Source organism: Poecilia mexicana, unplaced genomic scaffold (assembly GCF_051168715.1).
Source record: "Poecilia mexicana isolate PSO_F unplaced genomic scaffold, ASM5116871v1 scaffold_22, whole genome shotgun sequence".
In the NCBI taxonomy this organism is placed as follows: Eukaryota; Metazoa; Chordata; class Actinopteri; order Cyprinodontiformes; family Poeciliidae; genus Poecilia; species Poecilia mexicana.
This window is the reverse complement of record NW_028263391.1, coordinates 16,386,517-16,398,224: the sequence shown is the minus strand read 5'-3', so window position 1 is coordinate 16,398,224 and position 11,708 is coordinate 16,386,517. Positions and strand designations below refer to the sequence as shown.

The 11,708-nt window shown below is 38.2% G+C and overlaps 2 protein-coding genes across 4 annotated transcripts; one reads left to right on the top strand and one right to left on the bottom strand.

The window, feature by feature from the left end:
- Positions 1 to 1,685: 1,685 nt before the first annotated feature.
- On the bottom strand, positions 1,686 to 6,362 carry zfyve19 (zinc finger, FYVE domain containing 19). 2 transcript variants are annotated; one of them, XM_014980375.2, is made up of 11 exons: positions 6,183 to 6,362; positions 5,441 to 5,562; positions 5,307 to 5,360; positions 5,045 to 5,211; positions 3,922 to 4,064; positions 3,718 to 3,826; positions 3,096 to 3,308; positions 2,855 to 2,931; positions 2,556 to 2,657; positions 2,306 to 2,463; positions 1,686 to 2,077 (listed from the first exon to the last, which is right to left on the bottom strand). In XM_014980375.2, exons 1-11 carry the CDS (start codon positions 6,234 to 6,236, stop codon positions 1,993 to 1,995), a joined length of 1,284 nt encoding a protein of 427 aa, XP_014835861.2. In that variant the 5' UTR covers positions 6,237 to 6,362; the 3' UTR covers positions 1,686 to 1,992. The 2 variants fall into 2 exon arrangements, with proteins under 2 accessions (XP_014835861.2, XP_087858619.1); XM_088002493.1 differs by lacking the exon at positions 6,183 to 6,362 and having other exon boundaries at positions 5,441 to 6,166.
- An 84-nt stretch (positions 6,363 to 6,446) lies between these two features.
- Positions 6,447 to 10,468, top strand: bub1bb (BUB1 mitotic checkpoint serine/threonine kinase Bb). 2 transcript variants are annotated; one of them, XM_014980374.2, is made up of 9 exons: positions 6,447 to 6,547; positions 7,617 to 7,779; positions 7,860 to 7,919; positions 8,012 to 8,156; positions 8,253 to 8,449; positions 8,547 to 8,710; positions 8,784 to 8,977; positions 9,079 to 9,179; positions 9,747 to 10,468. In XM_014980374.2, the coding sequence occupies exons 2-9, from the start codon at positions 7,637 to 7,639 to the stop codon at positions 10,036 to 10,038; spliced, it is 1,296 nt and encodes a 431-aa protein (XP_014835860.2). In that variant the 5' UTR covers positions 6,447 to 6,547; positions 7,617 to 7,636; the 3' UTR covers positions 10,039 to 10,468. The 2 variants fall into 2 exon arrangements, with proteins under 2 accessions (XP_014835860.2, XP_087858618.1); XM_088002492.1 differs by having other exon boundaries at positions 6,463 to 6,574.
- The last annotated feature ends 1,240 nt before the right edge of the window (positions 10,469 to 11,708 follow it).

The following is an 11,708-nucleotide window of genomic DNA, read 5'->3' as shown; positions in this document are numbered from 1 at the left end:
AATGAATAGAAGTGAATCCTTGAAATATATCACTCGGTGCGTAATGGTTCTATATAATATGAGGTTCACTTTTTAATTTGAATTACCTTCTACAAAAAAAAGAAGAAAAAAAAAAACCTAATTATTGGAATAGCAGTTGCAATACTTGGACAAAATTTACAGCACTAATAAAACCACTCTACTATCACAGCCGCTTTTCATTACACCCTGCGGCACTTTGTCTGGACACAGCTGAAAGGATAACCGTCAGCGTTCTGTTTTCTGACATGAATTTTTCAACAGAGTGATGGAAACAATGGAGGCGTCAACATGTCAGGTCTAGGAGTAAACACACTGAAATCAGCCACAGGATGTTCCATTAAGCGTGCACCCATTATACCCATCCATTTCCTGTGTGGGGTGGTGCATGACATGGCCAGAAAAGGCAAACATGGCCACCATTAATGGAGGGAGCACCCAGAGGAGAGTGTGAAGGCTTCCTCTGAGTAAACTGCACTTTGGTCCTCTCACTGTCATACGCAGTGTCTTTTTTGTTGAGGGCTCCATTACGGTTATTTGTGCGACTCTGACTCATTCTTTCACTGACAAAGAATCCATACATACGGCACAAAGAGGACCTGCCAGACGATTTTCTCAAATAATGACACATTTCGCAAAAAAAAAGGAGCTTTGGTGTTAAAAATAATCAAAACAATTGCTTCATTTAGAATCAAACGACAAGAGAGTCAGTGCTAATGTCAGAACCACAGCCAAACATAGACAAGAACAACAGCACAAAGGGAACAAAGGCCTCAGTGATTCTTTCACACGGACTCGTCTGTGGCTTTTCAGTATCTAGCTGACAATAGTCTGCGAGTGAGTGCACATTGTCTCGGGTGAGCTCATGATCTGTCTGCTTGATGGAAGTGATGCAAAAAAAAAAAAACCCGTGATGCTTCTTATTCACTTTGACACTTCTAAGTTGTGTTTTCTTTAGCATCTTCAACTAATGCCTTTTGTTGTTTTATCAAGTTCTAAGAAGATAAGTTTTAGATATTACACGTCTTGCTTGTCTAATTTTAGTCTAACCGCTGCTAGAAGTCTTCACATTATTTTTAAATGTCTTAAGTTCCTCACTACACTTTGCCTTGCAAGATGAATCAACCCCTACAAAGTTTTTGGATTTTGTCACACCACGACCCCAAATCTCATTGTCTTTTATAGGGATTTAATATAAATGACAAACACAACCACTCTACAGATTTTTTTTTTTTACACAAATTAACTAGAAAGCATGTGTATTCAGTTTCTTTTACACCGATACCCCTAAATAAACTCCAGTTCAACCAGCTGATGTCAAAAGTCTTTGAAAACTAAATGTATACCTCAAGTGGGAGAATCAATCATCAAGACAACTGTGAGTGTGCAAGTGATAAAAAGAAGTAGCCATGAAGAAAAATTATGCTCTTCTCAGATGAGACCAAACGGAACTACTTGGTAAATATTTAAAACATTATCTGTGTTGAAAAATAAAACTCTTAACACACTTAACATTGTGGTGGCAGTATCGTACTATGTGGGGGTTGGAGGAGGAAATGAAGAAGAAGGCAATCTCTGAGGAAAAAAACCTTAGACTTGAGGATGAGATAGAGGTTCACTTTGAAGTGGAACATTAAGACTATGAACAGAAATAGTCGCATCACAGGTTGAAAACCATGTATCCTTTATTTTCCGCAACATAAATACATGCTACTTTGTGTTGGTGTATCACTATAAATCCCAATAAAATACAATTACGTTTGTGGTTGTGCCATGAAAAACTGTAAAACCCCCTGAGGGTGTTGATTAATCCTTAAGCTTGGCCCTGTAAGTTAATGTGTTATGATGAGCTCTGGTTTATAGTAGTGCTTTTATGTCCTATAAAGCCGTTTTAGATTACTGCAATACTTCCTGTGAGGCTAAAGAGCAAGTACTATAGCCATGAAAGGTCAGAGTTTAATAAGATGAACATCTTCAGTAACATGTCTTCCTCTTCTTCTTCGGAGCAGTGTAGCTACTGGTGTGATGCTCCTTCCTGTCATATTTATCATGGCCTTCCCTGAGGAGATGATGGAGAGCGGATTGATAATTCATCACAGTAAATACTTTATATTCATGCTGCTTAACAGTATGGCAGCAAGCTGTGCGGGACTTATGTGGGTTGTGGTTTGCATTCCAAATCATTTTTCTTGGGGCAAATTGAAGATTTTTTCCAAGCAAGACCTCATTTTGAGTCATTAACTGGAATCTGTAGTGTTGTTATGATGATTAATGCATGTCATGTTACCGAAAGCAGCGGCTGCAGTACAGGTCTCCGTCACAGGTGTGGCAACGCAGGGTGGCGTTTTGGTTACAGATGCAGCACCAGGGAAGTTCTTCGTCGTCGCTGTCTGACGGCTGATGTGCAGCAGCAGCGGGAGAGGTCCAGCTCGTCGGAGCCGGAGTCTTTAAAACACATCAGAAGGAGAGTGGCTTCAATTTTAGGCGCCCAAAGGAATGAAAACAATGAATTTGCTTGTGAGGTCTTATTTTAGTACTGGTTTTTTAGAGGTTTTCTTCTTTTCTCTGTTCCTGGGTCCGCTGTGCTCTATAGGTATGTTGTAGCCACTGGCTTCATCAAGTGCAGCTTCTTCTGAAAGCTGGAGCCAAAAGTCATGAGAATGATTAAAATTTCAAAACATGTCTGTATTTGAAACCACAAATTATTAAAATGGCCAAATAGCAGCCTCTTGTGGCCATAAAGGCCATTCTAAATACTTCACAAAAAGCTTTTAAGGGTTTAGCAGCAAATTTATTATTAAGCATCCATCTATAGTATCAACATTAAATGACTAACCTGTTTCAGGACTCTCCTCACGGCTTCTTCCTCAGTCTCTTCTTCACTGTCAGGTTGTCTGAAATCCTCTGCTGTGACTAAATATGAAGCAAAAAAAAAAAAAAAAAGGTTGATTTGTCTGAAATGAGCAAACAAATACATCTGCAAAACAAGACATTGCACTGTCTTGTTTTGCTGTTTGAAATGCTACCATAAACCGATGGACGAAAGATAAGATTGTAATGCTCTTGGCTCCAAGCACCTTTATCTGGATCCTGCCCTTTTAACTGTGCCAGCCTCTTGGCCATGTGAAGGATCTCATCCTGGGAATATTTCTCCCTCTTCAGTTCCTTCATGGCTTCTTCAAGCAGACGGTCTTTCTCTGCCTCCTGCTGTCTCACTGCTCCCTGGTTGTCCTCCAGGTTTTCGTCTGAAGCAGCACTTTCACCTTTGTTGAGATCGTTCATATCTACACCTTCAGAAGTGAAAAGTAAAACAATGTTTTGTTTTACTTAGAAAGCAATGAATGTAACTTCAGACTCTGCCAAATGGTGATACAGTCATTTTATTACTTGTAGTGCCAGTCAAAAGTGTACCTACGCTTGTAGTAAGCATGTACTTGATGGTTTGTTAATGCCGCATTTTGAACAGTATGTTTTTTGTCATAGGAAGTAGATTGCGCAACATTAAATTTTGATGCATGTTTGGGATCATTTTCTTCTTTGACCACCTAACTGCCAGGTTTCTGGCATCTAGTTGTTTAAGGTTCAAGGTTCTTCTTCTTCATTATTCTGTTCTCCAATGATGTCCCTTTAATGATGAGTGCATATCAACATTTGACTTGTACTATAAATCTAAAACGTATGAGACAAATATTAACTTACTATCTTCTGGACTTGACTGTTGGTCATCAATGGCGACTTCTTCTGCCATTTGAGTAATCAAATCATTGGCTTTTTCAGTTTGAGTCCTGGTGTCAGGAGGCTGGTGTACCTATATGTGTGAATACATAAACACTTACAAAATAGCTTCTTTTTTCACCGAGCCCTATAGTTGAGTGTTTCACAAGATTGGGAAGGGGAACTCACTGGTTGAGGAGCTTGAGATGGGGGTGGCTGACCCCGCAGAGCTGCCAGGCGATCCTCCATATCCTCAGAAGAAGGCACTGGCTGGCTGGGAGTTTTCAGAGCAGCAAGACGTGACTCAATCTCCTTTTCAGAAGGGATAGACTCTAAAGAGGTTAAAATGTTATTAAAGACTTAAAAAAAAAAAAAGAAAACATATTAATGCTAGGCATGGACTGATATTGGATCTCAAAATAGATCAAAGTTTTAAAATGTACATGTTTTTTTAAGGACACTGCTGGACAGCCTGCTAAAAGAAGGCTCCCATACTTTTACCTCACTTGCAAGAAAGACAAATTTAGGTGTTTGTCATTCATGTTCATTTTGCATGAACGTGCAAATTTTTTGAAAAAAGCTACTGTACAAGGCTCGACCAACTGATCCCCTAGTATCAGTTTATTATGTTTCTGTTACTCCTTAGAGAGCAGAAAGGCAAAGAAGGCATAACAATAACTATAACCAAGCATTTTACTTGAAATATCCATGTAAATTTACCAAGTTTTTCTCATACTGTTTGTTTATGTCTCCGTGAAACATCAAAGTAACAGTAAATAATTGCTATGGGTTTCATTATTATTACTGTAATAAGTTTGGTTAATTTAATCAGCACAAGAAAAAAATTATTGTTTTTCACTTTCAAGTAAAATTGATGTTCTCTGTCCCATTTGCATCAACTGAGCTTGGTAAAAGAGCTTTTTGTCCACTCAGAACCATATATTGGAACAAGTTGCAGAATGATTGGAAAATGACAGAGTTGATTTCATTAAGTGATTTTAAATCAAAACTAAGTCCTTGAGACTAATTCCATGACAGACAAATGTTTCACATTTTAGATTAATTGTAATTTCTATCAAATTTGAATGTGCTTCTATTATATTTTGCCTGTGTTTGGTTGTGAAACTTGTGTAGCTGTGTTTTGCACTTGCTGCTGCCTATCTTGACCAGTTTTGCATTGGGATCTTCCTGGTTAAATAAAAGTAATACCATCCCATTTTTACATAATTTATCATATCAGCCAATGGCTAACTACTCAAATCATCAGCTTTGATATAGATGATAAATATGCTAAAAGAACTCAATGCATTACTTGGTTTGGTGTCTTCTTTTAGCTTTTGAAGCCTCTCAGCAATAGCGTAGTCTTCTTTACTAAGCCCTTTGGTTGGTAGATGGACTGATTTGCCATTTCTGCTCCCTCCATGCACACCAGGCTGTGTGGACTGTGGTTTTTGTTTGGCCTCCAGTGCTGCAACCCGTCTGCAAAAAGCATGAATTTTAAATGTTAGGACACTCCTGTTTTTAACAAGATTCTTTTGAATTTTTTTTTTTTTTTTGTATCTAGTCATACAAACTTTTTGTAGTTTTCTGGAGGGGACCATCTTCCAGCATTGTTTGAAGATTCCCCTCTAACAAGAAAGAAGGTGAAATATTAGCCTATGAAAAAATTGGTTTAGTTTGTTTTCTGTGTGTAGGGGAGGTGGTTTACCTTGTGAGATTACTATGACACTGCTTGCAGACCTTCTGCTGGGTGTTGCCACAGCGAGGCACCACAGCACTGAGACTCAAACAGCTGGAGCAGAAGGAGCGTCCGCAGTTCTTACAGCCCAGCTGAAGGGAAAGTTTGGTGGAAAATACACCTTGTATGTTACCTAAGCAAACTTTAATAAGCATGGGTGGGATCGTATTAGTTCTTCTGGGTCCCTGGATCTTTTTTTGAGTTTTTTTAATTATTTATTTTTATTCTATTTTATTTATTGATAAACTTAGAGTTAAATTTAAAACTCTAAAATGCCTTTAAAACAATGAAATTAAGATTTTAATGTCTTAAATGTATTTCCAATTTGCCTTTAAGAGGAAGCAGAGCAATGTTTCAATTATTTTTATTCAGACAGTATTTTTTTTTACAACCATTTCAGCTTGTTTTGCATCAAATTTCTTGATTAATTTTTATACCCTTTCATTACGTTTCTAGTGTTGAAACATCTTCACAATTTCTGGCTTCAATATTTTCCATTAGTGGAACATGCTTTTTCATGTACTCTAAATTTATCAGACTTTCCTATGTATCACAAAGGCTGTCGATAATAATAGCATATACTTCTAAAGAAAAAATAGTGAGAAACATAGTATTTCTATGGCCATTTATAAGCGAGAATTTATGTCTAAGGAACCCAGGGGGAGCAAGGTAATGAAGGCCCCCCCAAAGGTTGAAAAGAGCTGTATCTTACCTCCTTCTTGAAGAGACTAAACTTTGATGCACAGCCATAACAGCGACTGTCCATTGCGTCTCCTCTTGAGTAATGCCTTCCCAAGCGATTGAGGACGTACGGAAATACAGCTATAATGGGCAGGAATTTGGAAAATTAGCTATATGTTTTAGGGTGGTTAACGTTGTCATTATCAAAACAGGAAGCAGACCGGAAATGGTAATATTACGTCACGCAGAGATTCCTGTGTGGGATTCGTCCAATCAGCTTTCTCCGCGGACTGCGGCCGTTGTTCAAAACAGAAGAGCTTGCTAGTGTAACGGCGTCACAGCGCTAGACATTAGCTGAAGATATCCTACCAAAAGAGGTTAAAACGGATCGAAAAGGTATTCAAAACAAGACCATTATCTATCGCAAGTTCTGTTTAACTTTATGTTTATCTGGCAAAATTAGCTAATAATGTGAACATTGACAAAATGTATTGATCTAGCCAAGGTGAGCTTCTCATGTCATTGCGACTAGCTAGCTTAGCATCGTGGAAGTCATGCTGTATGTTGGATACGTTTTCTCACAGAGAAGTTCATTTCTTTCGTTAAGTTTAACTTGCACGGTACAACTCTTTGTAATATGGCATTTTAACAACAATAACAAAAAAAACAACTAACTTTTTCTGCAATCCTTATGAAGGGAAAACCGTCGCGGAATCGCTAATGTAATTTCCATTGCAAAGACTAACTGCGTAGGTCACTTTGCAGAATAACCCTATCCTTTATGTTCAAGAGGGGCTATTTAACGATTATATAACGAAACATTGTTGTTTAATTATTATATCGGATATAGGGATGCAGTGTTATACATCGTTCTTGTTTGCACACTGAGCAATATGCGAACAGAGAGCCAGTCTTCCTCATGAGGTTGTTCAGTTTACAGCTCTGATGTAGCTACCAGAGCTACAAAGAAAACTGGATATGCATCTGTTTAAAACATTGCACCTAAACGTTCAAATGTACAGCTGAATCTTGCCTCTAGCTGCTGGCTCTTCTGTATTGTGCCTTGCGCTTATGCAGTTGTTGCAGATGTCAGTGTAAACCTTGTTGCAATACTAAGCATACGCAGCCCCGCCCAGCTTTAGCTTGGGTGTTTGGTCTTCGGGATGAACCAGTCTTTGTATGATGGTGTTGTCGGGTTTGAAACTCACTGGTAGGTTGCATTAAACAAGAAACTATGACCTAAAATCCCTGGATGTGAATTTAAACTAAAGGAGGTACTTTATTTCACCATGACTTTAGGTGATTTGAAGTTTTTTAGTGTAGTATAATGGGTATGTCATGTTGGCTCTGAAAACAAATGTAAATGTGTATCATGGGAAAATAACACCTGCATCACTGCAAGTTTGAACTTCTAGTAATCATAAGAACATCTTAATAAGCTGCTATAATATGTGTCTTTGTGTAGCGATCTAGACTTTGTCAACAATGGCAGAAGGAGGAGATGTAGATTGGGAGCTCAGCAAAGAAAACATTCAGCCGCTGAGGCGCGGCAGAGATATATCGGTGTTACATCAAGCCCTTAGCCAACAAGAAGAAGGACCCACCTCTGCAATCAACCAGCAGAAACAGTAGGAATCATCTCTCTAACTTTAGATTTGAAGTGGAAAATGATCAAACTCTGGTTTTATGGTTTGTTCTGTTTCTTCAGGATGTTTGAGTCTGAACTTCGAATGTATGAAGGAGAGGATCCACTAAGTGTTTGGGATAGGTAAGTAAATTATACAGCATGAGCGTCAGGTTTTTGTACATATTGCCTTTCTATCTCAAAACCTCTGTTGACATCATTGTGTGGTTTAACAGGTATATTAAGTGGACAGAGCAAACCTTTCCTCAGGGTGGCAAAGAAAGCAACCTTGCAACATTGTTGGAGCGGGCTGTGACCAGATTTACAGATGAAAAGATGTATCACAATGACCCTCGCTATGTTGATCTCTGGATCAAATTTGTATGTACTCTTTTAACTTTGGATTCATTTAGGTATTCTGATAAACAAAATTTGTGGTAGTAAAATTTGCCAAATGTTTGTGTTGTATGTCCCCAGGCAGAGAACTGCTCAGAGCCCCTCGATATCTACAGATATATGCAAGCACAAGGAATTGGAGTGACACAGGCGGCGCTCTACATAGCTTGGTCAGAGGAGTACGAGAATCAGGGCAGTTATCGAAAAGCAGATCTCGTCTATCAAGAGGCGTTCAAGAAGTTTGCTGAGCCACATGACAAGCTTCTTCAGTTTCACAAGTAAAGATCTGTTTAATTATGATCACACCTCTCAGTTTAACTTCCTCCGTTCTGAACCGTTCTGTAAGAATTACAACATCTGAATGGTCATTCCCAGGGCTCTGCAGGCTCGTGTGTCCCGACAGGCGTTATTAAAATTGGAAAATGACAGCAGTGACGAGGAGCCAAAACAACCTGAAAGAATTTCACTAGCAGACCTCAAACATAGAGGGAAGAAGAAGGCCATTGCTCCTGTCAACAGGACTGGGTCGGCAATCAGAAGTAAGTGAAATTTCTAGCTGATGTTATCCCTACCGTTATTGCATTCCTTATTTTTGATGCGTTCCCCGGGCAGGTATTGGCGGAGGCCTGCCGTCACGCGGTGACCCGGTCCTTGGCAACGTCTCAAACAGTAAGCTGGTGATTTTCGATGAGAACAAAGCTGAAACTGCGGGTCCATCAGAACCTTCGCTGGAATCCTGGATGGCTCCTCCCACGTCAAGGGCAAAAGAAAACGAGCAGAAGCCACAGAAATGGTGTGATATAAAGGTATGAAAAAACATGTCTTTTTTTTTTTTCCTCATGCAAATTTGCACATTGATGTCTACTAAAGAAAATCTTTATTTTTCTCTTGCTTATAAATGTCATAGATGCCCCAGAAAACAAAATTTGGACATGCAGTCATGCCTCCACCACCTCCAAAACCCACCTTCCAACCATTTGTTGAGGAGTCTGACCAGCCTCCAACAATGTGAGTTCCTCCAGGAATCATATTTGGGATAAGAACATGCTATAGATCAACGTGAGAAATAATATTGGTAATTGGAGATAATTTACATTTAAAATAGGAAAGGAAAAAAAAGAGTGGATGGCTGCATGTTTACAGAATGCTTTGTCTAAGCATATACATGAAAAGTTAAGTGGAAGGAAAAGGTGTGGTAAAATGTCATTAGATACACAGCAGTTGGAGTCGATGCTTCAAAAGCCACCACACAGATTTATCTAGGACATCGGCTACCACTGTTCCGTTCCTTCTTTCCAAGCTACTGCTGTACTCCATACACCTCCTTTTAGATGAAAGTAAATTTTTCATTTCATTTGGATATCATCCCAGAATCTACATAAAGGTTTGCTGAAGCGTTTCACTCCTAAATCTTTAATGTAAATGACAAGAATGTGATGATCAAAATCTTAGTTCTTTAATTATTTATTCACACTAAACATTTTTAATAGTTAATTCCTTGTTTAACAATTTCCGACTCTAGTTTATTTTCGAGATCACTGTAAAATAAATATTAATGTCTTTCCTCTCCTTCAGGACGCCGTGCAAGATAAACCCGACAGTGAACTCCGTTCTTTCAGCGCGGAAGCCGAGTAAAGAAGAAACTCCCCTGAAAAGACTGCAAGAGCACCAGCAGCAGCATAAGGAGGCAGAAGAAGGAAAACTGCAGGAGCGGAGCATGTACTGTAAAGAGCTGCTGCTCAGCGGCGCCACCGAATTCTGCTTCGAGGAACTGCGAGCTGAACACTTCTTCAAAAAGATGGCACAAAAGTCCCAGGAAGCCAGAGGAGGAGACGACTGTGAAGCTGCTGCCGATCCTGCGAAGTGACACTTGCGCCTTAAAAAATTTGGCAAAAATTTCTCTATCATGTTGTAGTTGCTCATGTATAGTTTGTTTTCCTGTTAATATTGTTTTGTATTGAAGAGGCTTTTTAAAATACTTTTAATTTCAAAGCAGCTCACTTAAGATGTGTAGGGTTTGTCAAAATCCTGCACAAGAAAATGTAGACTAAATATTACGGTTAAAAGACAAACGGAAAGTCGTTTGACGTTCAGGTGTCCTGCCTCTTGAAAACTACTTTTTTCTGCTCTTCTTTATAAATATGGAAATGCTCCACATAAGTTTTTCTCTGCTCTTTAGAGCAGTGACCTTGATATGTGCGGATAATTTTTTTTTGTCCATTTCAGTATTTCTTAGTGGTTTTATTAGTACTTTTTTCTATGACACTCAGTTTTAGATTAAAACCCCTTGTTTGAAACCTCATGCGTAAGTTTGTGTTGCTGAAATAGTAAAGACTCTTTGGCAGTTTAAAGCTAAATTCCTGCTTTCAGATGAACAAAATGGCCGTTCATCAAGACAGTTAAGAAACGTTACACATAATCCTTCTCATGTGTAATTGCATGTTTTACTATTATTGACTACCATCTCACTAGATTATGATAAAATGAGTAGTGAATACGTCGTCGCTAACTAACGATATATAATTTATTTTCTTTGAGTGACGTGAAGATACTCAACATCTTCCTGTGTGAACTACATGAATACAAGATGCCCAAAAAGCTGGCCATGTTTTGGCAACTTTCCCAGCGTATCTGTGAAGTTTATTTATTTATTATTGCATACGCAATTTACTAGAAAATTGAAAAGTTCAAGCCATTGACTTGGATCTTTTGATCTGATCTTGATGGGGAAAAAGAGTTGAAGTTCCAGCAATAGATCATGATCAAAATTGTTTCATGAAAGCAAATTGTTGTATAATTTGCATATGTTTTAAAATATGAAGTTTCACTAGAAATTTAATAATTTACAACAACTCATAGCTCATAAATGTGCTTGTAAATTACAACTTTTATGTGCTGTGAGATCCTAGGCTGTATGGCGGCTGTTTTTTTTTATTTTTTATTATTTTAGATTATCGCTGTGGTGTGAATTACTTTTATCCTATAATCTAAGATTCATAAGATTACATTGGGCAAAACATCCACATTAAGATTTGTTTTTTTTATACATAATATCAGTTGTTGCGTGAAACATGTTCATTGGTTCACATTAGAGATGCATAACATTGTTTTTAGAACAAGCTGGGAGCTTTTAATTAAAATTAGGCTTACAGGTAAAACTCAATTCTGTTGGGCTTCTTGGCTAATTTCAGTTTATTTTGAAGAGATGTCATTCTAGCTCATATAAAAATATAATGATACATAATTCACACTAAGGGGAGAAACACAACCTCACACTTTCCATATTAGATAAACAAGCCTTGCTAAAATATTCTGACATTTTGTCATAACTACAAACTTCAGTGTATGTTATTGGAATAATCTGACAAATACAAAAATGTGCATAATTATGAAGGAAATAGATGAGTTATAGTTCCCCCCCTTTAATCTGATTCTCAATACCTTTAGGATTCGCCTAAGTAGTTAATAGAATCGAAAGACAAAATAAGGTTGACACAAGGAATGAGAAGGTTAGGGTCATCCTTATACATTTCTCCT

Excerpts from the sequence above, each read along its gene's own strand:
- bub1bb (XM_014980374.2), top strand. The coding sequence starts at position 7,637 with ATGGCAGAAGGAGGAGATGTAGATTGGGAGCTCAGCAAAGAAAACATT. Across the intron at positions 7,780-7,859 it reads GCAATCAACCAGCAGAAACA|GATGTTTGAGTCTGAACTTC; the intron begins GTAGGAATCATC and ends CTGTTTCTTCAG. Across the intron at positions 8,157-8,252 it reads TTGATCTCTGGATCAAATTT|GCAGAGAACTGCTCAGAGCC; the intron begins GTATGTACTCTT and ends GTATGTCCCCAG.
- zfyve19 (XM_088002493.1), bottom strand. The coding sequence starts at position 5,625 with ATGCTTATTAAAGTTTGCTTAGGTAACATACAAGGTGTATTTTCCACC. Across the intron at positions 2,932-3,095 it reads AGGGCAGGATCCAGATAAAG|TCACAGCAGAGGATTTCAGA; the intron begins GTGCTTGGAGCC and ends CTTCATATTTAG. Across the intron at positions 2,658-2,854 it reads TGAGGAGAGTCCTGAAACAG|CTTTCAGAAGAAGCTGCACT; the intron begins GTTAGTCATTTA and ends TTTTGGCTCCAG.